The 23,427-nt window shown below is 53.9% G+C and overlaps 9 protein-coding genes across 9 annotated transcripts; 6 read left to right on the top strand and 3 right to left on the bottom strand.

Annotated features, from left to right (window-relative positions):
* Nucleotides 1–316: 316 nt before the first annotated feature.
* Z519_00671 (uncharacterized protein) lies at nucleotides 317–2,572 on the top strand (the record flags this gene model as incomplete). Its single annotated transcript, XM_016758428.1, has 1 exon — nucleotides 317–2,572. The coding sequence occupies one exon, from the start codon at nucleotides 317–319 to the stop codon at nucleotides 2,570–2,572; it is 2,256 nt and encodes a 751-aa protein (XP_016625677.1).
* Nucleotides 2,573–2,578: 6 nt separating this feature from the next.
* Z519_00670 (uncharacterized protein) lies at nucleotides 2,579–3,344 on the bottom strand (the record flags this gene model as incomplete). The annotated part of the gene is made up of 2 exons (XM_016758427.1): nucleotides 2,579–3,013; nucleotides 3,060–3,344. The coding sequence occupies 2 exons, from the start codon at nucleotides 3,342–3,344 to the stop codon at nucleotides 2,579–2,581; spliced, it is 720 nt and encodes a 239-aa protein (XP_016625676.1).
* A 377-nt stretch (nucleotides 3,345–3,721) lies between these two features.
* On the top strand, nucleotides 3,722–5,429 carry Z519_00669 (tubulin alpha chain; the record flags this gene model as incomplete). Its single annotated transcript, XM_016758426.1, has 7 exons — nucleotides 3,722–3,746; nucleotides 3,845–3,885; nucleotides 3,936–3,962; nucleotides 4,019–4,094; nucleotides 4,148–4,678; nucleotides 4,728–5,151; nucleotides 5,201–5,429. 7 exons carry the CDS (start codon nucleotides 3,722–3,724, stop codon nucleotides 5,427–5,429), a joined length of 1,353 nt encoding a protein of 450 aa, XP_016625675.1.
* Nucleotides 5,430–6,140: 711 nt separating this feature from the next.
* Z519_00668 (uncharacterized protein) lies at nucleotides 6,141–10,547 on the top strand (the record flags this gene model as incomplete). Its single annotated transcript, XM_016758425.1, has 4 exons — nucleotides 6,141–6,171; nucleotides 6,234–6,385; nucleotides 6,434–6,557; nucleotides 6,607–10,547. 4 exons carry the CDS (start codon nucleotides 6,141–6,143, stop codon nucleotides 10,545–10,547), a joined length of 4,248 nt encoding a protein of 1,415 aa, XP_016625674.1.
* Nucleotides 10,548–12,457: 1,910 nt separating this feature from the next.
* Z519_00667 (uncharacterized protein) lies at nucleotides 12,458–14,051 on the top strand (the record flags this gene model as incomplete). The annotated part of the gene is made up of 4 exons (XM_016758424.1): nucleotides 12,458–12,674; nucleotides 12,726–13,021; nucleotides 13,075–13,196; nucleotides 13,247–14,051. The coding sequence occupies 4 exons, from the start codon at nucleotides 12,458–12,460 to the stop codon at nucleotides 14,049–14,051; spliced, it is 1,440 nt and encodes a 479-aa protein (XP_016625673.1).
* Nucleotides 14,052–14,444: 393 nt separating this feature from the next.
* Z519_00666 (uncharacterized protein) lies at nucleotides 14,445–15,043 on the bottom strand (the record flags this gene model as incomplete). Its single annotated transcript, XM_016758423.1, has 3 exons — nucleotides 14,445–14,574; nucleotides 14,624–14,918; nucleotides 14,965–15,043. 3 exons carry the CDS (start codon nucleotides 15,041–15,043, stop codon nucleotides 14,445–14,447), a joined length of 504 nt encoding a protein of 167 aa, XP_016625672.1.
* Nucleotides 15,044–15,874: 831 nt separating this feature from the next.
* On the bottom strand, nucleotides 15,875–17,429 carry Z519_00665 (uncharacterized protein; the record flags this gene model as incomplete). Its single annotated transcript, XM_016758422.1, has 2 exons — nucleotides 15,875–17,242; nucleotides 17,298–17,429. 2 exons carry the CDS (start codon nucleotides 17,427–17,429, stop codon nucleotides 15,875–15,877), a joined length of 1,500 nt encoding a protein of 499 aa, XP_016625671.1.
* Nucleotides 17,430–18,558: 1,129 nt separating this feature from the next.
* On the top strand, nucleotides 18,559–19,998 carry Z519_00664 (O-acetylhomoserine (thiol)-lyase; the record flags this gene model as incomplete). Its single annotated transcript, XM_016758421.1, has 2 exons — nucleotides 18,559–19,679; nucleotides 19,734–19,998. 2 exons carry the CDS (start codon nucleotides 18,559–18,561, stop codon nucleotides 19,996–19,998), a joined length of 1,386 nt encoding a protein of 461 aa, XP_016625670.1.
* Nucleotides 19,999–21,094: 1,096 nt separating this feature from the next.
* Nucleotides 21,095–23,239, top strand: Z519_00663 (uncharacterized protein; the record flags this gene model as incomplete). Its single annotated transcript, XM_016758420.1, has 1 exon — nucleotides 21,095–23,239. The coding sequence occupies one exon, from the start codon at nucleotides 21,095–21,097 to the stop codon at nucleotides 23,237–23,239; it is 2,145 nt and encodes a 714-aa protein (XP_016625669.1).
* Nucleotides 23,240–23,427: the final 188 nt, after the last annotated feature.

Below are 23,427 nucleotides of genomic sequence, written 5' to 3'. Positions count from 1 at the left end.
TGTCCAGGCTCCATCCTCGGCGAAAGGCAGGTTGCCTCGCTAGCCAAAAAATCTGGGCAGTGAGGGGCGCCGCACTAGCCCACCAGCCCAAATTTAGGGGGCGAGGTTGCGCGCCCTCCCCCACAACTTTTCTCACGCCCGCTTCCGACGCTTCCCAGCTGATCACCAAAACTTCGATTTCCCAAACTCCACGAGGTGCTGCATCCGATTTCTCTCGCCCACCTGTACCCATCAAACATCCGGAAAGCGACCCCTGAGTCATCGAACGCGGCGACGCAAGGCTACAAGGCTGACTGTCTGGCCTTCTGAGCATGTCATGCCTCGTCCACGCGTGAAAGATGAAGACCGAAAACGAGTGGCACGGGCTTGTGACACCTGCAAGCGGCGCAAGGAGAAGTGCGACGGCAATAGACCCTGTTTGCTCTGCAAGCGGCGTTGCCGCGAGGATGAATGCATCTTTACAGAGGCCTACTCCAAGCGAGGTTCACAGCGCCAGAGCAGCATTGCGTCGTCCCATCCTATTACTCTCAAGGATGCTCTGAACGAGTCCAATGATGCCGAGATCGCCATCGAATCGCTTCTGACACTGTCCGGTTCGAGAAGTGCTCCCAAATCTCCCCAGTACGATAAAGACCCGGACGCACTCGTTTCGAGAGCGCCGGTGCCGAAGCTGGCCAGACTGCTCCGCGATGGTCGCGGCAAGTTCATCTTTGTAGGCGATTCGAGCAACCTGGCGTTTGTCCAGAATATCCGGCGCTTGGTCAAAGCAGAGATCGGGGAGTGTCAACTGACCTCGGATCCTCTTCGACATGCCATGTGCGAAGTCATTCCGCCGCCCAAGGCGCCGACGCCTGCACAATCGCAACATCCTAAGCCCACCTTGGCTGAGGCTCAGGATCTGATCAAGCATTATCTGCTGGCGTCGAGTGGCGTGATTGACCTGTTTGACCCTGACGATATCACCCAGCATCTGTGCGCATGGACGCACGATCCTGCCGCTGAAACGGATTTCAACAGTTCTATCTATTATCTAGTCATGGCCATCGGGGCGTTGACTCGCAGCGCGACCGACCTAGATCAGGCAGAGTTCTATTTCTCGCGCGGTCGAGAGATCGGGGTCTCGAGTTTCTTGGAAGATCCCAGCGTCCTGACCATCCAGGCTTATGCCCTGATCACCTTCTACATGTTGTCTGCCGTGAGAAGAAATGGCGCCTTTATGTTGCTCGGCATCGCGGTTCGAGCCGCATACGCTCTAGGGTTGCACAGAAGCGACATATCAAACTTGTTCGAGCCGAGAGAAAGGCTTGCGCGGGAGCGAGTGTGGAAGAGTTTGCGTGTCCTTGATCTCTATATGAGCGGTTCTCTGGGCCGACCGCCTGCAACGTCGGAAGTAGATGGTGGGAGTGTGTCTTGGAACCGATCGACGAGAGACTATGAAGATATCCAGATGAATGGACGCAACACCTCGGCGACACTGAGGATATGTTTCATCTTTGAGCGGATATTGAACGAGGTCTATTGTCGTCGAGAAGTCTCTGTTCAGCTCGTGGAAAGCATCAGTCGACAATATCGAGACTGGACTATGCAGCTGCCGGCAGGCCTGCAAGCCGACAGCTTGGACCAGAAAGGCGGCTCCACTGCTCCGACCTTGAGACAGACAATTGGAATCGCTCACTTGAAGGGTGCTTACTATTGGTCGATTATCCTTTTGACCAGGCCATTTCTGATCTTCAAGGTATCCTCAAAGATAAAAGGTCGTCCAGAAGACGAGGACAGCGCAGGAAACTCGGTGACAATGACTCTAAGTGAGGCATGCATTGACGCTGCACTGAGAAGCATCGAAATTGCGACTGATATTGTTCATACTCCGGGAGTACCTAAGCGATTGTTCATGATCACCAACAGCACATTCATATCAGCCATGGTGATCGGATTTGCCATTTTTGGTGACTTCGACAAGTCGTTTCCGTTGCTCAGCAGCATTGCCCAAGCAGAAGCCATCTTAACAATTATGGCAAAGGATGACATGTCGGCGCGTCGACACTATGAGATAACCAGCTATCTGCGCCTTGCCGCAATTGAGCATATCCGAAGGCGGGACCAGATGCAAATGCAGAAGCGAAGGCAGGACATCCACAACATTTTCGGTGACCCAATCAACAAGACAAACGGTGCCGGCTCGAGCAAAGCGACTACCGGCAATCACACCCCCAGTCAGGTTTCGGTCTCAGAAGCTGCGCCAAACAACGACAACGCGGCTCCTCTGTTTGATGCCCCGGAAGAGTCCGGTGATTCCGCGCCACCTTGGCAGCTACGATTTGACATGCCGCCTGAGAGCCGCGGCCCTGTATTGACCACCTCTGGCGTTTTGGCGTGCAATGGCGAGGATTCTGTTGATCCTATTCCACCTTTGCCGCGCACCGATTTCGGGCAGATACCAGAGGCAGATTACCTCTCACCGGATGGTTCCGGCATACCGAGTCTCCCTTCGTACACTGAAGAGTTTCCTCTCTTCTCGTTGATGACGGAGTTCGATCAACTGCAGGATCCTTTCTCGATGGTCAGGACATGAATAGCATCAGTCAGACTTGTTGAGTTTCCCTTGACCCTGTTTGGCTACAGGGCTGGCTAAGAGCCTTACAATCCAGCCGGAGAGAAACCACGCCCCCACCGCAACCGCGAGGAGATATAACCCCGTTGAAGCGAGTGACTTGGGCAAGATGTTGAAAATATATGGGTCTAAAATCACGTCGACGGCCACCGGGGGCACCATCTCCATCAGAGTCTGGTTCAAGCTAAAATAGTCTGCCGCGGCGAACACCTGGAGGAAGAGGAAAGTTGACCCCGTATTGGCGGTACCAACCTTGGGCTTCCGGAGAAGGAGCGCCTGAGTATCGTCGGGGCCGAGTTGTGCACGGCGCGCATAAGCGTATTCACTCAACGATGCCAGAAGGTCGGGAGTGGCAAAAGTATAATCCAGAGAGTGCGTGTAGAGCCAGAAGGATGTAGGTTGCTGGAAAAGTCAGCTAGGGTCATTGTGGCAGAGAGGGATCGCCTACGGTTGCCAGCCAACATATTCGAAGCTCATATCGTCTTTCCGGGCGAAGATCCTCGATGAGGAACCAATTTTGCGTTCCTTTCGGAGAGTCTGGGCTCGGGAAGCTTGCATTGATGTGAGTTCTGACACTTGGGTATTGTTCAGATAGGCGTGTCAGAAACAGATTGTCGATACTTGCATCTTGGGGTAGATTTTCAGCGGGAGGAGCAAGGAAAATGATCTTCTCCACGTTGGCAAAGGCACAGTAAGGCCATAATAGCCACAAGACGAGGAGTTGATATGCCATTGGTGAGAGATGTGAAAGATGATGGTGGTGCGTGGTGGAAGCACATTTGATATTTGGTGAAGCTTCGGGCCTCGGCCATATGATTGGCTGTGACGCGAACCTGTGGAGTCGGGGGCTGTGAGCATGTGATTGGCTGGAGACAGCAGGGACAGGCGGTGAAAGAAGGAGAAGAAAGTAGCAGGAGACAGCGCGCTGTCAAGTTGTCAACAATCCACCAAAGCCACCCCACAATTACAACCGCTTGCCAACACTCCGGCTCCATCAACATTTGATTCTTCCTGCTCTTGCTCGCCGTTGCCCTCTTCAACATCTCTCCATCTCCATCTCACAGTCTTATCCTTCATCTCCCCCTCGTCCCTTTCCTGAACCCCATCATCATGAGAGAAGTCATCAGCTTGAATGGTACGTGAATGCCCCAAGCACGCGTTCCTGACCAACCTTCGAAGCCCCCTGTCCAGAGAAATTGTGACAACACGCTGACCCTGCATCTGCAATCCTAGTTGGCCAGGCTGGCTGTCAAATTGCCAACTCGTGCTGGGAGGTAAACAGTGATCCTTATCTAGGCCTTCGGACAAGCACTGACTCTTGCAGCTATATTGCCTGGAGCACGGAATCCAGGTGAGTGGTTCACCCTTTTTCTTCGCTGGCTCCAACCACAAATTGACTTGAGCCAGCCCGATGGATACCTCACCGAAGAACGCAAAGCCGCCGATCCAGACCAGGGCTTCAGTACTTTTTTCTCCGAGACAGGTACGGCATTGAATTTCATCCTTGGCCTTTCATCGCTGATTGTTTTGGTACAGGCAACGGCAAATATGTCCCCCGAACCATCTACTGCGATCTCGAGCCCAATGTCGTTGACGAGGTTCGGACCGGCACCTACCGCAGTCTTTTCCACCCCGAGCAGATGATCACTGGGAAAGAGGATGCTTCAAACAACTACGCTCGAGGGCACTACACCGTCGGCAAGGAGCTGATCGATCAAGTGCTGGACAAGGTTCGCCGTGTGGCCGATAACTGCAGTGGCCTTCAGGGCTTCCTTGTTTTCCATTCATTTGGTGGTGGTACTGGCTCCGGGTTCGGCGCCTTGCTGATGGAACGTCTTTCCGTGGACTACGGCAAAAAATGCAAACTGGAATTCTGCGTCTACCCTGCCCCCCAAGTCGCCACCTCCGTTGTTGAGCCATACAACTCGATCCTCACAACGCACACCACATTGGAGCATTCTGACTGCAGTTTCATGGTAGACAACGAAGCAATCTATGACATTTGCAGACGCAATCTAGGAATCGAGCGACCCAACTACGAAAACCTGAACAGACTCATCGCCCAAGGTGGTCATCACTTCTCACGTTTGACACGACCTAGCTGACCAAGAAACAGTCGTCTCCTCCATCACTGCCTCCCTGCGATTTGATGGGTCTTTGAATGTCGATCTCGCCGAGTTCCAGACCAACCTTGTACCATACCCACGCATCCATTTCCCTCTTGTTGCCTATGCACCCGTCGTCTCAGCGGCCAAGGCACAACATGAGGCCCACTCGGTTCAAGAAATCTCGATGTCGTGCTTCGAACCCAACAACCAGATGGTCAAATGCGATCCTCGCAACGGCAAATACATGGCAACATGCCTGCTCTACCGCGGAGACGTGGTTCCCAACGACGTCCATCAGGCTGTCGCCACTCTGAAGACCAAGCGTACAATTCAGTTCGTGGACTGGTGCCCGACTGGCTTCAAGATTGGTATCTGCTACCAGCCTCCCCAGATGGTGCCCAACGGTGATCTTGCCAAGGTTAACCGCGCAGTGTAAGTCGCCTTTCCATGGACACTCTTCAGTCCGCTGACCGAATTGCAGATGCATGCTCTCCAACACCACTGCCATTGCTGAGGCATGGTCTGCTCTGTCTCACAAGTTCGATTTGATGTACTCGAAGCGTGCATTTGTTCACTGGTACGTTGGTGAGGGGATGGAAGAAGGTGAATTCTCCGAGGCTCGTGAGGATCTGGCAGCATTGGAAAGAGACTACGAGGAAGTGGCCAGCGACTCCATCGAGGAGGGAGACGAGGCGGAGATTGAGCATTAGTTTACATACCCTCTCGTGTTTGCCCTTCTCGCTGAACATGTTGAAGACTATTGCAAGGAGTGCAGGAGCAAGGGATATTTCAGTCAATCCTGGGTGCCCGACCACGAAGAATTGGGAGTGAAATTGTGTTGTTGAAGGTAGTCTCTGTGAGACAGAACATGGCATAGGTTGCATTAGACGTGCATAATTGACGCAGGCCATTCATCACCAGCACCACCGGTACCACCAGTCACTTGCAGACAGACGATTTCTTGAAGATGATTCTGGGTGAGTGTTGATGCTTAATCTTCTTTACACTAGTGGAGCCTAGGTAAAGGGCTGGTCACCTTCCTTGAGCTCGGAACAGCATCAAGCCCCAACCCAAGCCCTGGAGCTCATGAATGGCGCCTCCAGCTCTGGAGCTCCAGGCTTGGCAGCCGCATGCTCCCAGGGCTCCTCGTTCGTCATCGCAATCCTCCCCATCTCTCATTTCTCATCTCCATTTCTCTCTCCCATCCGTCTCGCCGCCGTAAGACTTCCAGCCATTTCCTTAGAGGCCTTTGACGACATCCTTGTATTCCTGCCAAAAGTTATCTCTTTCATTAAGCTCGGTCCAGAATCACTTGCGCGTCATCTCTGTTTCTACCTGAGCGTGACCTTCGCATCTTCATGCCGTCAATGCGCGACTTCTAGAAATATCCCGATCGCGCAACAACCCTATCGCACCCGGTCATGGCGGAGACGATTGGATCAGCAGCTTCAGGTTCGCCACTCCTGCTCAAGCGGGTGTTCGTCCAGCTAGGCCGCTGACACGCTCAATTCCAGGGCATCCGAATCTCAACTTAACGGCCGAAGAGAAGCGAGTCTACAGCCAACTCCTGAAAGAAGCCGACCCCGATGGGTTCGGAGCTGTCTCTGGAGATGTGGCCGTGAAATTCTTCGAGCGGACGAAGTTGGCTCCGGATGTGCTAGGACAGGTCAGAGCGATTGAACGCTTTCGGTGCGCTGCTGTTGACTTTTTACAGATATGGCAGATTGCCGATACTGAAAATCGAGGCTTCCTCACGCCAGCAGGCTTCGGGGTGGTGCTGCGACTTATCGGCCATGCGCAAAATGGCCGTTCACCTTCGGCCCACCTTGCAACTCAGAGTACGCACCCGTTGAGACCATCTGAAGACCCTTCAGCTAACAATCCCAGCCGCGCCTCTCCCGCGGTTTGACACTCCCCTATCCGAGCAACCGGCTCAACACCCTCACCCTCCTCAACCCTCACACCCCATCGTTCAGCAATCGACTGGACCTCCGGCCAGCCCTACTCCGGCAGCTCCTCCTCCAATCCGTGTGCCAGCCCTAACGCCAGAAAAGGTCGCTGAATATTCGACCATGTTTGAGAAATCAGGCGCGGAAAATGGATTGCTCTCAGGTTTGCTGGCCAAACAAATATTTGAAAAAGCAAGGCTGCCCAACGAGGTGCTCGGACGGATATGGGGCCTTTCCGACACACAGGGTCGGGGCTCCTTGGATGTCACCGAATTCGTGATTGCCATGCATCTCCTGGCTTCCTACAGATCGGGCCAGATGCGCGGCGTTCCTAGCACCCTTCCTCCAGGCCTCTACGAGGCCGCAACCCGCCGACCTGCTGTCCGAGTAGGTAGTGGCTCACGCCCAGGCTCAAGTGCCATCCCCGGGGTGAACTATAGTGCCCGTCCACAAAGTCCCATTACCAGGCAGCCACAAGTAAGCACACCGCTCTCGTTGTCGGCGCAATCGACGGGAGAGCCATGGGCTATAACCCCAGCCGACAAAGCTCGATTCGACAGTATTTTCGCAACTGTTGACCGTCAGGGACGGGGCTTTATCACCGGAGAGCAAGCGGTCGAATTCTTTGGCAATGCTAGGCTACCGGAAGAGATCCTGGCTCAAATTTGGGATTTAGCGGACATCAACTCCGAAGGTCAACTGAACAGGGACGAGTTTGCGGTTGCCATGTACTTGATCCGACAACAACGGGGAACAAAAGATGGACGGGGAATTCTGCCTTCCACTCTTCCCCCCGCTCTTGTTCCTCCCAGCATGCGGAAGCTACAGATCCCTCCGCCTCAGCCAACGGCCCCGGCATTCGAAAATGCCGCTCCGACAAAGCCACGCTCTGCTGCTGACGACTTGTTCGGTCTCGATGCGTTCGGTCCTGCTCCAACAGTTCCTGCCGTCGCTCCTGTTCAAGCCCCCCAGTCTACGGGTGGCACTGATGCTGGGCCCTTCGCTAATCCCCCAGGTGTTTTGACGCCACAGACGACGGCGACAACCTTCAAACCATTTGTGCCGACCAGCTCTTTTGGCCAAAGTATCATCCCTCAATCGACCGGTTCGCCTGCGCCGCAACCGAAATCGCAACCCGATGACCTTCTCGGGGATGCGGATCCCGAGATCAGTTCGAAACTTACAAACGAGACCAGCGAACTAGGCAATCTGTCCAACCAAGTCAGCAGCCTATCAAGGCAAATGACGGAGCTCCAAACAGAGAGAAAACAAACGGAGCAAGAGCTGTCCAGCGCATCAGCTCAGAAGAAAGCCTTTGAAGGTCGACTCGCGCAGCTCAGATCTCTTTACGAAAAGGAGGTCCAGGAGGTCAAAGTGCTCAAAGAACAATTGACGACCTCCAAGAACGATACCAAACGGCTGCAGCAAGAAATGGCCATGATTGACGGCACTCACCAAGATCTTGCTACCCAACACCAGCAACTTCGTGCAGCCCTGGAATCCGATCAACGCGAAAATGCCTCGCTAAAGGAACGCATACGGCAGCTGAACCAGGAGATCGACCAGCTCAAACCGCAGCTCGAGAAGTTCAAGTCCGATGCGAGACAACAGAAAGGTTTGGTGGCCATCAACAAGAAGCAGCTAGCTACTAACGAGGCCGAAAGAGATAGAATAAAGGCCGAGATCGCTGCTGCTCAAAAGGAAGCTGAAGACGCTCGGCGAGAGGCTGAAGAATCGGCTCGGCAAGCCGAAGTGTCAAAAAGGGAGTTGGAAGAAACTCGAAATATCCCAATGCCAACGGTTAAAAGCCCTCCTGTTGCAAGCCCTGCGCCATCCACAAGCTCCAATCCGTTCTTCAGGCGCACGACAGACACCTCTTTCCCACCTGCGGTCGGCGGGGATGAGCCAAAGGACAACCAGAGTGCTTTCGACAGCATATTCGGACCATCATTTGCTGCCGCCGCTCCCGCTCCCGCAACCTCTTTCTCGGGCCAGCCGTCAACTCCAGCTGGGCAACAAAATCTTCCGCAGCTTGATTCCCCAGTCTCTTCATCTACGCCGAGGGATGCTGTTGAGCCTCCAGCTCCGCCAGAGTCCCGACAGATCAGTTCGACAGCACTTCCTTTCCGCAGACCACTTGAGAGAGAGGATTCCATCAGTTCTTCGGTCAAGGTCGCCGCGCCAGCCAGCAGACTTAGCCCCGGTGAAACCCCTCAAGCATTAACTCCCTCATCCACCGCTAGCCCGGCCGAGCACAAGGATTCAACTGAAGACATCTTCACAGCTGCAGCAGCCGATGAGGAACAGGAATCTATTCGGAGAACCCTGCCTCAGCCCTCCAGCGGAGAAACAGCGGTCGAAGAAACCTTCGGCAAACCTTCAGGTGACCAAGTGAAGGATATTCCTGGGGCGTTTCCAGGTTCACGGTCGGACACTCCGGGCGTCGACCCAACTGTCATCGCCGCTGGAGCCGGCGCCGCAGCTCTGGCCGCTGGCGTAGGCGTTGCCGCAGCCACAACCAATGGCGATAAACCCACCACTGCGCAACCGTCGGCGCCCTCCACGGCTCCCGAGCAGAATTTTGACGCCTTCTTCGGGGGACCGGCACATCAACGCTCAGCATCTCAGAAAGCTGCCGACTTTGACTCCGCTTTTGCCGAGATGGACAAACCGAAGGGCGGAAACGAAGAATTTCCCGCCATTCAGGAACTGGGCGGCGATGATGATGATAGCAGTGAATATAGCGAAGACGAGACACCCATGAAGTTCGACGACGACTTCAATACAAGGTCTCCACCACGAGAGAGCCCGAATGATGTTAGGACGGGCAAACAACCCGAGGTCGCGCCTGAGCCGAACAACACACTATCACCGCGCCCTGCCATGGCTGGCGCATTATCTAATGCTAGCTCGCTGCCAGGGGTAGAATCTCAACAATCCCCTCCCACTTATGGAGATTCGGTACCCGAGGACAACCCGACACAGTTCCCTCGAGAGTACAAGGGTTTGCTACCAGAGCGAGAAGACCCTACTTCACCGCCTCCAGCGGCTGGAAGTTCTAGTCATCCTGGGCCTCCGCCTGGTGGCATTCCACCAGCATATGGTCCTGAAGCTCAGCCAAGGAGTCCCTCGGATGGCAAGGCCACAGCACCACCGTCCACAGCAGGTGCGCCATTTGACTTCGACTTGGCATTTTCGGGGGTGGGGACTGCACCAGTGGAAGATGAAGATGATGACGATGACGACGAAGGTGGCGTCTTCAGTCCCCCCAAGAATGGTGCACCTGAGTTTGATCCTACATTCGACTCGCCTCCACGGCCTGCGCGCCAACAATTCCTTTCCGGCCCAGTCACGAACGGGGGCCCAAAGGTCGGACATGAAGATCTTTATTCCCCGGTGACAACATCGAGTGGTCCCCAGCAAGCACAGCCGGCGACCTCTCCTGTCTCGCATGATTGGGACGCCCTCTTCGCCCCTTTGAACGCGAACGCGAACAACAACGCTTCATCGCAACCGGCAGCTGATTTTCCGCAAAGTCAGACATCGACCGCTGAGGTTTCCATACCTTCTTCACCACAAGGACAGTCGGGCGTTTCTTCTCCCATGCCCGCAATCGTCGTGCCAGCACAGACATCCCCGCCGCCACGATCAAAAGCCGAACGACCTCAGCCTGGTCGAGCGCTGAGCACGGGTACGGAACACGACGACCCGATCTTGAAGAGATTGACCGCAATGGGGTGGTCACGAGAGGAAAGCCTCGCGGCATTGGAAAAGTTTGATTATAATATTGACAAGGTGAGTTTCGGCATGTCGCCATCGGTTAGCCAAGGACTTGCTTCGGGAAGTCTTCATATCCTTGACTTCGAACGATCACTGTGAATCTTGTACTAACCAGCCATGATTTGCGCAAACATAGGCTGCGGATTACCTAACCTTCCGCTCTTAAGTCACGGACCAGGATCTACACCCCCCAAGACAAGACACGGAAGATGGGTGGTCGAGATTTGGAGGACAGAGAATTAATCGCTTGTTTGTCCCTTGCCTCTTACCGCCTTCCTCTTCAACACTGCCTCTGCTGCGTGCAACGAGTCACCAACGAGGTAATAGGAAAGGGTACGCATGAGAAGGGCAGACAGGTCGCAAGACTCCCTTGCTTTTGCTACTATTACTCCGAACAGCGAATGAGTGGGTGTAATGTGCCCTTTACCATTCGCGAGAACGGGGGGGACAAGAAGAAGAAAACTGTACAGCCTCCTCTCGACTACCCAGTACCTTGAACGGCCCAAACACAAAACCGATCAATTTGGGGCGGATTCTTTTCTCTCTCTCTCAAATCTCCTTCTTTATTCTGTGCCCTTCCCTTTTTTTTCGTTTTGCCAGAAGAAGAACTGAAGCGAAAAAGATTTCTTGCCTAATCAATCAATCAATCACCCCGAGATATAGTTTGCTATCCAAGCGCGAGCGAGCGAGACAGGGAGAGACCGAGACAGATGCGATTTGTATCAGATCAAATTGAAACAAAAACAAAAGGCCCTAGATTCCAATCAGACTTCTAATTCTTTTTGATTTTTTTTTGATTTTTTTTGCCTTGTTTAGTACGAGAACACCTCGTAGGCCCCTGCTGGGGTTAATAGCATGCATATTCGTTCGTATGAGGCGAAGGATCCTCGCTTCGATCCTCCCGTGAGCCAGCAAGGCAGGTACGGAGGACCTACGAATCCTTAATAATAGTTACAGGCGCTGAATAAGCCCTGACAACGCCGCGGGTTGCGAGCTCTGTTAAAAGGCTGCGATGGTTCGGTCGTTGCTGCGCTGGATGCTTCGATCAGCCTTACCACCTTTCGTGCCATGCTGCAAGATGGGCGGCGCTTAGGGGGGATACAAAGGAGGGCGTTGTTTGCGGAAGAGCCTTGCCTCTGCCGGAACCAAGCCGCGAGCCGCGGGCCTTGCACCCTGCTTCGAAGATCGCCTGTTGGATTGCCGTGTACGCTCACGTATGTATTCGAAGGCAACCAGCTTGGGGACCAACTCTCTCACTTCTTTGCCTCCTCTCAGAAGGGCATGACGACGACTTGTATGGCCGACACTCAGGTTTATTGATTACTCAAATTGTCGATCGAACCTTGCCCAGTCTTTGGCATTGTTTAATTTTCCTAAAGGGGGACACACCACTTGCCAAAATCTGTCGAAGTGCGGCGAAGGGACTGCAGAGAGGCCGGAGATGGACGCTTCTCACGATCTGAAGATTCTGCGGACGGTTCGCACGAAATCTGGCATCAAACAGGCCGATGAAGCCCGGCAGCACGGCCAAGAACTGACTCGACTCCTTGCAAAAGTCAGACCTTAACTTTGCAATTTGTGAAGGGAGGTACCCTTCCGCTTAACTGCTTGCCAATAAGGAGGCCGTTAAGCCCGGAGCTGACCAAGCCTGCAGTTCTCGATGATAGGGACCACTGAGCGATTCAAAGGTTAAACCTGCTCGATTGAGTGTCCAAGACCAACGGGCTTTGACCTTGACCCGTTATGAGATCCGAATTGGTTGACAGCCATGTGGCTGCAAGCCAAAGTGCGCCCCCGAGGCGCCCGCGCAAAGACGTGTCACGGCTTTCCTGAGGAGCGGCTTCATGAATCAAAGGCGACCTTTCGGGATGAGGTGAACCATGTTCGAATCTGCCAGCATCAGTACATCTACAGCCATAACCCTTTTGGCGTTCGGTGTCCTCAACAGCGCTCTACCGATGACCTGAACGGGAAATGCATCCCAGTCTGTCCGGGCCATCTCCCAAGTCATGAGCACACAGAGAGGAGCGCTGACCTGGCGTGGCCGGCGCTCCCTCCATCTCTCACGTAGTAACCCTGATCGAACCCCCGATACTGATGACGATTCGGAAAATAGCCGTTGTCCCTCTCCCTTACTCGCAGTCGAAGGTGGATACAGGATCAATCCTTTTGTTCAATACCCCGTCGCACGGGCTTCCAAGGGCGTGCAATTCATGGCAGATTACTGTGAGTTCCGCGACGACAAGATATTTGAGATGTGCTCACCCGTCTTCTCAGATATTCAGGTATGGGCGCCTCAACAAGCACAAGCCTTCAGTGTACAAACTGGACGAAATGCGCTTCTCGCCTTGGTGCTTCCGTTGGCATTTCAGAATTCGATGCTGTTTGAGGCGACCATTGCCATGACGAGAGCCGCGTGGGTGTTAAGAAGGGGATCGGAACCATTTGCCGACAAGATGCTGCTTCGACACCGAGGAGTCGCGATGAGAGAGTTGAGAGATACTCTCATGGTTCCTAAACTGCCCAATCCAGACCTCGTATTGCTGACAATGTCCACTCTTCTCACTTTGAACGTAAGGCTTGCTGGATCCAGCACGGAACTTTTTCCAGTCTGACGACAGTTTAGTATATGATCAACGATTTAGAATCCTTTGAAGTTCATCTTCGTGCGTTGGAGAATATGTTAGCATCCACCAACCTCAAAGGTGATAGTGGGATTAGAAACTTTGTGCGAGGCAGGGTTCTGGCGTAAGAGGAATCCACCTAAACTCATATAACTCAGGCTCATCGTTGCATAGGTTTGGAGTGCTTGCCTCGTTCTTGCAAGCTAATCAGCCGAGTTACGCGGAGCGGATCAATGAGAAAGGTCACCGAATCAGTACATTGACGTATCCAGGCCACCCCTTTCTCCCGGACCTTTGCGCGGTCATTGCCAAGTTGCCAGCGGGCTTTGCAGAGGTTGCTTTGGGCCGAAGCATAGCGGTCGAAGTCATCAGCTTCTTAGTCAAGCTGACGGAACTCATCAACTGGCTTGCATCCTCGCAGGAAGAAAGGGAGACACAACCGAAGCCTGATATGACAATGCAGCGAGCGATTTATGATCTCCAATGCCTCTCTGCCCTGCAGCTGACTCCGATCGAGGAGCAGATATCTCGAGCATTGTTGGCCTTCTGTCTGCACCTATACAATGAGATGTCGTTCCATATCCCGCTTGCGCGACCTCTTCGGCCCCTCCTAGAGACATTCAATGCGCATCCCGAGATCCCTCGAAACCCGTGGCTGCAACGGTGTCTTTATTGGTGCTCAATAGTCACCGCAAGTGCTTGGGACACTCAGATTGATGCTTCCCCAGAAAGACATGTTGTTCTTGACAGCCTGATAAACCGGTTGCCAGAGGCGACATCGTGGGAAGATACAGAGGAAATGATGAGGATGTTCCTGTGGCAGGATCGGCTTGCGGATGAATGGGAGGTTTGCTGGCGTGCGGCATCGTTTAGAAAGCGTCGGCAAAGGAGAGGAGCATCTCAGTTTGCGTCGGCGTCCCACCTGTTTATTGAGGGTGCCCAGAGCTCAGAAACTTCATCATCAGACGACCGTCGTTGAAAGTCGGCAGGCGCTTTGGTGGGCACCTGGTGCGTCCCGAACACATCGAAATCGCTGGGAGGAGTAGCCTGGGAGACAAACAGGGGAAGATATTCTGCAGAGCATGGGGTCCACCTGCATTGACAATGAATGTCAGCTCGACAAGCAGACGGACGCGATGGTGACAATGTGAAGTGAGGCGAAAGAAGGAGGCAACAACACACCGACTTAGACGTGGTGAAATGCAGGGTTGCAGGTTCCGTCAACCGCCCATGCAAACTGGCAACAGCAAGAAAATGATTTGAGGCGGGCACCCGCAACACAACTGCCGTTGAGGTTTGTTGAGATCGCAGTATCATTCTTCTCTTCTCTGCTATGCTATCTACATGAGACGCTCTTTTTCAGCTGTGGCCCTTACACACGCTCAGCCCCGGCCCAAGAACGGTGCACTTGCACCTGCTTGTTCTGAGTTCTGTTCCCGCTGAATCTACCACCGAGAAAGATGTGAGAAAAGGCAAAGAAGGCTGTGATTCCAAAAAGGATGCTGTTGACTTGGTCAGTAAGACGAAGAGGTAAGGAATTTCAACACTCACAACTCGAAGACCCCGACCACGACACTGCCTTTGGCAGACGAGCACGCGCCGACTTCGCAAATATCGGATCGTCGCAAGCGATCAGCAACCGCGGCAAAGCCGGCCAGCCAGAAGATCGAGGTCGTGGCTTCGGCAGCGAGCATTGCGAACGGATGGGCCAGGGCTGGGAAATAGCGAGGTGTCAAGACGGTGTAGGGAACCGTGACGAGCATGGTGAAGACGGCAGCGAAGACGAAGAAGACCACACCGGCTGGGACATCGAGTGCTGGAGTATGAGTGTTAAGGACGTTGGCCACTGCATCGTCTGTCAGCGCCGTCTTCAAGTGAGGAGACAAACTCACCGGTTGCTCCAAGTGCCATGGCGATGAAAGCCAGCACACCTTGAACGATGCGGAGGATGAGGACTGGGCTGATGAACATCTTGGGGGGATTCTTGCTTCTGTTCGTGATGGTGATGGCAATGTGGACAAGGCTAGATGATGACACGTGATGACACGTGAGGGTCCTGGATGTGAGAGTTGATGCGATTGAAGATGATGGATCCAAACAGAGGTTCAGCAGAAAAGAAATGAATTTAAACTGATCAAGACGTCGCCGAGAGGATGAATTTGAGGACCCGCCTAGAGAATGCTATTGCCAACAAATGCGGGTACTCGGTACTAATACAGCACACTCACAAACCGGCGCGGGTGTGGAAATAGAAGAATATGATATGGATTTGCACCACCGCAACAACCAAGAGACGCAGAAAAAGAAAGGGCGAGACAAGTGTTCATAAAGCGATCAGCGATCTCTGGCCGACGATCCTCATCGTTGTGCCAGACGCGAACCGGAAACGCCGTGGGTGTGCAGCAAGATTGACTGTTTGAGATCTCATCAAAGAGGATGACACGCATGGACGACCGTTGGCCGGCCAGGACGGAGGGGGAAGAAGATCCTGTTTGACATTATGATGGCAGTCTGAGAAGAACAAAGAAGATGAAACAAACGACGACGTTGAAGTTTGGACGAAACGAGAGGCGACAAGCAGCCGAGGCTGCAAGGCTGCGACATTGGTGATGAATGGATGCGCAAGGCTGCGTTTCAGGTGCAGCCGTGTCACTGTGATTGATTCGACACCACACCGCGACACTCAACACCAACAACACCAACACCAACACCAAACTTATCAAGTCAAGAGGCGCCAGAGACACAAATACCCTGCACCTCTCGCCGCTTCATGGTTATGTCATTGCCCGCCTTACGCGCTTCTCAGGCACACTCGTCCCCAACCACTCCGCCGTTGTTCGTCTGTCTCTTCCCTTTTGTGATCATGCCTCCCGAATATAGAATAGTAGGCAAAATCCCTACGGCACACCAAAGTCCCATTGTCCACGTCATTGTCTTCCAGCCTGCAGCGCTTTTGACCGCAGCAGATACCAATGGTCCAAGCAGACTACCGCCGGCCCATGACACATTGAAGATGCCATAACTCTGGGCATAAGCAGACTTCCCTGCAAAGACATCCGGCTCCTGTCGCACCTTTGCGTCGCACACTTTACTGAATTCCGCCATCAATGACGTTAAGAGAAGCGCGGTTGCTATTCCTAGAAGCACCAGCAGCGCGCACAGCAAAACTGCTTGGCCGACTGTGTCATGGTCAACCAGCCGAAGCAGTACCCAGAAAGGCACTGACAGCACCAACCCGGACGCTGCAATCCAGCGTGGGCCGTATTTGTCTGTCAAATGTCCTATCCATGGACCTGCAAAGCCCGGCACAATCAAAGCGAGGAAAGCCAATCCGGCCCCAAGAGAATTCCAGCCGAAAACTTGGTTTACATACAAGGGAAGAGTGGTGTCGATGGCGGTAAAGGTCATGGCCCCAACAAGATTCCCCCAGAATGCAACCTGAATACGTCGCGACTTGAGCAGGATCAGCATGGATGGTAGTTTTCGGGCAGGGCGCGTGTTGCAAGGCTCGGCGACTGCCGTATTCGCATTTTTCTCGACGATAGCGCTCGATTCTTTCCGATCCGCCAGTTCAATGTCCTGCTGCGGAGCGGGAGCAGTCGACCCAGGCTGATCTGTGGCAGTGTCTGGTTCGAGCCACCTCGCGGCGATTTTCTTCTCAATCAAGGCCAGCCGCAAAAGGATGTCGAATCCGATCACGGCAAAGGTGACTCCGAACACGGCGTAGTATCCCGACCGCTCGTATACCACACCACCAATCAGCGGAGCCACCAAGACGCCCAACGAGGTCGCAAGGCTGACATAGCCAATGGCCTGACCGGATTCCTGCTCACTCACCGTATCTGCCATAAGAGCCAAGGCGACCACCCACACCACAGCAGCCGACACACCTTGCAGCAACCTTCCCACTACCAGCACGGGGATGGTCTTGCCCAGGCATAGCATCAAAGTTGATCCAGTGAGGAGGACAAGTCCCGCGAGAAACGGTCCACGGCGAGAGCTCGTCCGGTCGGCCATGATGCCGCAAATGGGGGCGAAGAATAGCAATGCAGCTGCATATACGGAGAGCAGGACGGAAACCCAACGCTGCGTATCTGCGTGGGCCACGTGGACCCGTTGTTGGAGCGCGAAGGGAATGACAGGGACGACGACCCCGTAGAGGAATACATCCTGGAACATGGTGAGCAGCGGGAAGGCTACGCATAAATGGCAAACAGACACCTACGGTGAAGACGGACCAGCAGACAGCGAATACGATGAAGATCTTGGACGAGCGGAATTCGAGAAAGGCTGGCCTCCTTCCACGCAAGGGAATTATTCGATTGCGCATGGCATGAATGTTGTTGTTCAGCCCCATTGCCAGGAGGGGTGTAGTGATGGTCGCCTTGATTTGCTTTTTTTTTTCCCCCAGTAAGCTCCAGAAGAAGAAAGGATTCAAGCCCAGCTTGGGGGCCAGGAAGTTAGCAACTTGGCTGATGAGGTCGATGAGACATCGTCATGGATCTAGAAGCTCGTGTTGCTGCTCCCTTTCTTCCAGTCTACATACGTGACCATCTGGGATTTTTTTATCTTGGTGCCCCTTGGCTTCGCTTAGATAAGTTCACGTTGTTCTCCGACCCGGAGCCGAAGATTTTGGCCTTCAGGATCCTCAGCCTCGGATATCAGCATCAGCACTTTGGCTGCAGACAGAAACCCATTCCTCGTTGCAGTAAGTTGCATGTCCGCTGCATGTTTGTATGCCTCGATCATGATTTCCCGCGTTTCATGTCAGGTACCAAGCCTGGTCAGCTCACCGGCGGATCGCCTAGTCGTGTTGGGACAAGGCTGGTCGCATTTCCCATGTTACAATAAAGCTCTCCAGTCTCGCACTCCAGCCTTTGCTCGGCTGAGTCACCATTGACGATAGAACAAGTTGGGCTGTCTTGGGTGTCTATTCCGGGGCCCTTTTGAGTTTTTCCAGTCCCCGAAACGCGAGGTTGCTTAGTTGCTTCTGGCTCGAACTGACGTGGGTTGATGGTCCGATCACGCAATATTTTAGCACCGCGTCCAATTGAGTCTTTTGAATGCGGGGAAGAATGAGAGAGGAAGGAGAAGGTGAGCTGCGACAAAGCGAGGCACGTCCCTTTGGCCCCTCCAACAGCTTTTTTTCTTTCGTTGCACGCGATCTTCAGAAGCTCCTCTGCCTGGGTCACCTCGTATCTTCCTTGCTCCCTGGCTCCTCTGTACGTCCGTGGATAGGTGGAGAGCTCTCTGTGGCCATTGACCCGAGAAAACAATCCAGGTACTGCTCCCTCCCTCCCACTCTCTCTTCCTCTTCCTCTCTACCCAGAACATATATAACTCGATCTAGCAACCCTGCCATCCTGCGATCCTAACGTCCATTACCCGGTCATTGACTGGCTTCCCCCCGTCTTTAAATCCATTCCATTGGCCTCGTGTCTGAGCTCTTGTATTGTTCCTCTCCAACCAAAGCAATTCCCTCCACCATGTCTTCCGACGACTGGGTTCAAAAATTCGAGACCCTTCAGGTCCACGCTGGACACTCGCCAGATCCGGCCACCAATTCTCGCGCTGTCCCTATCTACCAATCTACCTCGTTCACCTTCAATGATAGTGCTCATGGCGCCAGGCTCTTTGGTCTGAAAGAGTTCGGGAATATCTACAGCCGGATCATGAACCCTACTGTGGATGTCTTGGAGAAAAGAATTGCGGCGCTTGAAGGGGGCATTGCTGCTGTTGCCGCTTCGTCTGGCCAATCTGCGCAGTTCATGACCATTGCAGCGCTGGCACACGCTGGTGACAACATCGTCTCGACCTCGAATCTGTACGGCGGCACGTACAACCAATTCAAGGTCATGTTTCCCCGCTTGGGTATTGACACCAAGTTCTTGACCTCGGAAAGACCCGAAGACTTCGAGGCTGCTATCGACGACAAGACCAAAGCAGTGTATGTCGAGACCATTGGTAACCCTCGTTACAACGTCCCGGACTTTGAAGCCATTGCCAAAGTCTGCAATGCCAAGGGCGTGCCTCTGGTGGTGGACAACACGTTCGGTGCAGGTGGTTACTTCTGTCAGCCGCTCAAACACGGTGCACATATCCTGGTGCACAGCACAACCAAATGGATTGGCGGCCACGGCACCTCGATTGGCGGCATGATTGTCGACTCGGGCAAGTTTGATTGGGCAGGCAACGCGAAAAGGTTTCCCCAGTTCAACGATCCCGCTCCCGGCTATCATGGCTTGAAGTTCCATGACACCTTTGGGCCTTTGGCCTTCATTATTCGGGTGCGAGTGGAGATCCTGCGTGATTTGGGATCCTGCATGTCACCCTTCAACGCGCAGCAATTCCTTTTGGGCACCGAGACCTTGAGCTTGCGATGCGAGCGGATTGGGGAGAACGCCTTGAGGCTGGCCAAGTGGCTTGAGAAGCATCCCAACGTTGCGTGGGTGTCGTATCCGGGGCTTGAGAGCCATCCCCATCATCAGCTAGCCAAAAAGTATCTGCCGCGGGGGTTTGGAGGAGTCATGTCTATTGGGGTCAAAGGTGGCTCGGCCGCAGGATCGCAGGTGGTGGACGGATTCAAGATTATTTCCAACCTGGCCAAGTAAGTGGTGCTTCTGTGAGTGGTCCAAAGTCTGTACAGCTAATCCGAGGACAGTGTTGGAGATGCAAAGACGCTCGCCATTCATCCGTGGTCGACAACGCACGAACAGCTGACGGAGCAGGAGCGGATAGACTCTGGCGTCACCGAGGACATGATCCGGATCAGTGTGGGGATTGAGCACATTGACGACATTATCCACGACTTTGAGCAGAGCTTTGCCGCCAGCGAGGCGGCGCGACCGGATGCGGAGGGCAACAAGGACAATGCAGCGGTCGGAGCGAAGCCAAGTTCTGAGGCGACTCTCAGTGGGGCAACCTGATCTTCTTGCTTGACCTTTTTGATCTCATTTCGTTTCATGGAATGTTGCGATACCAGAAAGAGGAATCCTGACAAGACATTGGATACAGGGCCGAACCTCTAGACGATGGAGTTTGAATCGCAAAGAGACCGGGGTAGAATACAAGAAAGAGGGCGTGTCTTTTGATAGAGATGTATTCTTCTGCGTCTTCTGCGTCTTCTGCGGCGAAGAGAACGAGCAGCAACGGAGGGGGAGAGCGGGCACTCGAGCTGGGGATTCTGGAGGGGGCAAGGAAGCTTCAGTTCAAGCAGCCAATCGGTGGTTGTGAGACGGTCATGACGGTTTTCATAGCAACCAGAACGACAGCGTCGGATTTTCACATGCTTCCCAGCTCGGCAATCCAAGTTGCCTTCTGGATATATCTACGTATTACGAAGGACTCCGTATGTTGTTCGTATCCATTGCTCGGCCGAGTCCTGCTCCCAAGGCCCTTTTTAGCTCTTGCTATTTGCACATATGATTGCACATACTGCTGACCATCTTGGTTACATGTCCGTTGGCCGCTCCACTGGTTCGGGGATATTCCAATCAGGCCCTGCGGGCCCTGGCAAAAGTCTGGCTAATTCGGGGATGCCGAGGTATGATTGTATTAGAAGCCCAAGTCATCTTGGGCTCTGGTGTTGTAAGAAGTAGTACGGGGTATTGATCAAGCCGGCGCCGGGTCGCATGGCATATGATTTTTCGCCCGTATCGACGCCATACGCTGCACACCCCAAGAAAGGAGAATCAGCAGATGACACTCGCATTGCATTCCACCCACCGATCTCCGGCGGCCATTCTTCTCGTTTTGTTCCTGGCCAGGCACGCGCACAAGGTTCCAAGCCCAAGCCCCAGCCCCAGCACAGGGCAAGATCCATCATCCTTGATCTGGCAGTGTTAAGTGAATCTGACGCCGCTCCGGCTACTTCCACCTCCTGCTCCTGTGAGTTAAAGACCCGCATGCCATTTCCCCCATACTCCAGCTTTTTCCTCCTTCCACTTCTCCTTCCGTTGAACGCAGTGGTTGCTTGACCTCTTCATTATCCTCGTCTGCCTCTCGTCCGCCCTCGTCGCCGCCATGCCTCTTCTCTCGTCCAAGCCGCTCTACGTGCAAAAGGCCGACGACTATCACCAACCGCCTCCCAAGGGCCAGCCGTATTCCATTCCCCTCCGAGGCTCTGAGCAATCCGGTCGCAGCCCCATCTACCGCCATCACAAATGTCGCGATGACCTTCTCGACACCCTCGATCCCTCCGTTACCACGGCCCATGAAATGTTTGAATACGCCGCCCAGAGATTTCCTCACGCTCCGTGTCTAGGTTACCGTCCCTACGACTCGTCCAAACAGGCATACGGTCCTTACGAATGGCTAGACTACGAGACAGTCCGCAAGAGGAGGTCAGATTTCGGCGCCGGGCTGGTCGAGCTGCACGCAAGAGAAGGCATTCAGGGCGCCAACTACGGCGTTGGGCTGTGGTGTCAGAATAGACCCGAATGGCAACTCACCGACCTGGCCTGCATGTCCCAGTCGCTTTATTCGGTCTCTCTGTACGACACATTAGGTCCCGACGCGTCAGAATACATCATTCAACATGCGGAATTGGCCTCGGTCGTTTGCTCTCTCCCGCATGTCCCGACACTCATTAGATTGAAGGCACGGCTCCCCAACCTCAAAATCTTGGTCGTGCTAGATTCCCTAGAACCGGGCCCCAATGAGAAGCCCGAGTTGTCCAAGCAGCAGCTCCTCAACTCTATGGCTGAAGATGTCGGCCTCAAAATCTACTCGCTCGATACGGTGGAAAAGCTTGGAGCATCGCTGGGGAAGCCAAATAATCCGCCCAAACCATCAGACCCCATCACCATCAACTATACCTCTGGGACTACGGGTCCACCGAAAGGGGTTCTTCTCACCCACGCAATGTGCGTGGCAGCCACTTCCTCCTCGCTCGTCTCAATTGCAGTCAAGGAAAATAGCGTGGCATTGAGCTATCTGCCTCTTGCCCACATTTACGGCCGCTTGCTTGAACACACTGCGTTCTGGAGCGGCAGTCGGATCGGATATTTCCATGGCAACATCCTCGAACTCGTCGACGACATGAAACTCCTGCGTCCCACCAACTTCGCGTCGGTGCCTAGACTACTGAATCGGTTTGGGGGGGCCATCAAGGCCAACACGGTCGAACAGCCGGGCGTCAAGGGCGCATTGAGCCGCCATATTGTACGGACGAAACTGGCAAACGCGAACCCAGCCCCGAAAGTGCCCGGATCCACTCCGCCAAGCCCGACCTACCATCACGTGCTGTACGACCGCATATGGGGTCGCAAGGTCGCGTCCGCTCTGGGCCTTGACCATGCCACAACCGTTGTCTCGGGCTCAGCACCACTTGACCCTTCTTTGCAACAATTCCTCCGCGTCGCCCTATCGTCCAGAGTATATCAGGGATACGGACTAACAGAAACGTATGCGATCGCCTTGACCCAGCCTGTCGACGACTTCACAGTGGGCAACTGCGGCGGTGTCGTCCCCGGTGTGGAAGCCTGTCTGCTCTCCGTGCCCGACATGGAGTACAGTGTTGAAGACAAGCCTTATCCCCGCGGGGAGCTCTTACTGCGAGGTGCATGCGTATTTACGGGATACTATAAGAACCCGGAAGAAACAGCCAAAGCATTTACGGACGATGGCTGGTTCAAGACTGGCGACATTGCTAGTGTGGATGAGCGGGGCCGATTCCGGATTATCGATCGCCGCAAGAACGTTCTGAAACTCGCTCAAGGAGAGTACATCTCTCCGGAGCGCATTGAAGGTGTGTACTTGTCTTCGTGCACGTATTTGGCGCAAGCGTTTGTGCACGGCGACTCGTCACAAACATCCCTTGTCGCGATCTTCGGCATCCAACCCGATGTCTTTGCCCCTTTTGCATCCAAGATCCTGTCTCGCGACATCTCCCCAACAGACTTTGCCGCTCTCAAACGGGCATGCGACGAACCAAAAGTCAAAGAGGCCGTGCTCAGGGATCTGGACAAGGCCGGTCGCAGGAAGAAGTTTGCGGGGTACGAGAGAGTCAAGAGTTTTAGATTGATGCTGGAGCCTTTTACGATTGAGAACGAGCTGTTGACCCCGACCTTGAAGCTGAAGAGGCCGGTTGCCGTCAAGAGGTTTAGGGCGTTGTTGGACGATTTGTACAAGGAGGACGCCGAGAGGCCGCAGAAGGCCAAGTTGTAAAATTATACACGCTTAAGTACTGTGGGTATGTAGGCAGGCTCGGCTCGGCTCTTAGTGGTGTTGTGCACTTGAGTTGGCGACGAGCCTACATGCCTCCTTAGGTATGAGATACCTAGCATACATACATACACAGCTACATTCTACTGTCTGTAGTCCTTTTGTTTCTCTGGCCGCAGGCCACAGGCTAT

Source organism: Cladophialophora bantiana, assembly GCF_000835475.1.
Source record: "Cladophialophora bantiana CBS 173.52 unplaced genomic scaffold supercont1.1, whole genome shotgun sequence".
In the NCBI taxonomy this organism is placed as follows: domain Eukaryota; kingdom Fungi; phylum Ascomycota; class Eurotiomycetes; order Chaetothyriales; family Herpotrichiellaceae; genus Cladophialophora; species Cladophialophora bantiana.
Note: the sequence above shows the minus strand (reverse complement) of the source record. Positions and strands in the feature narration are given on the sequence as shown.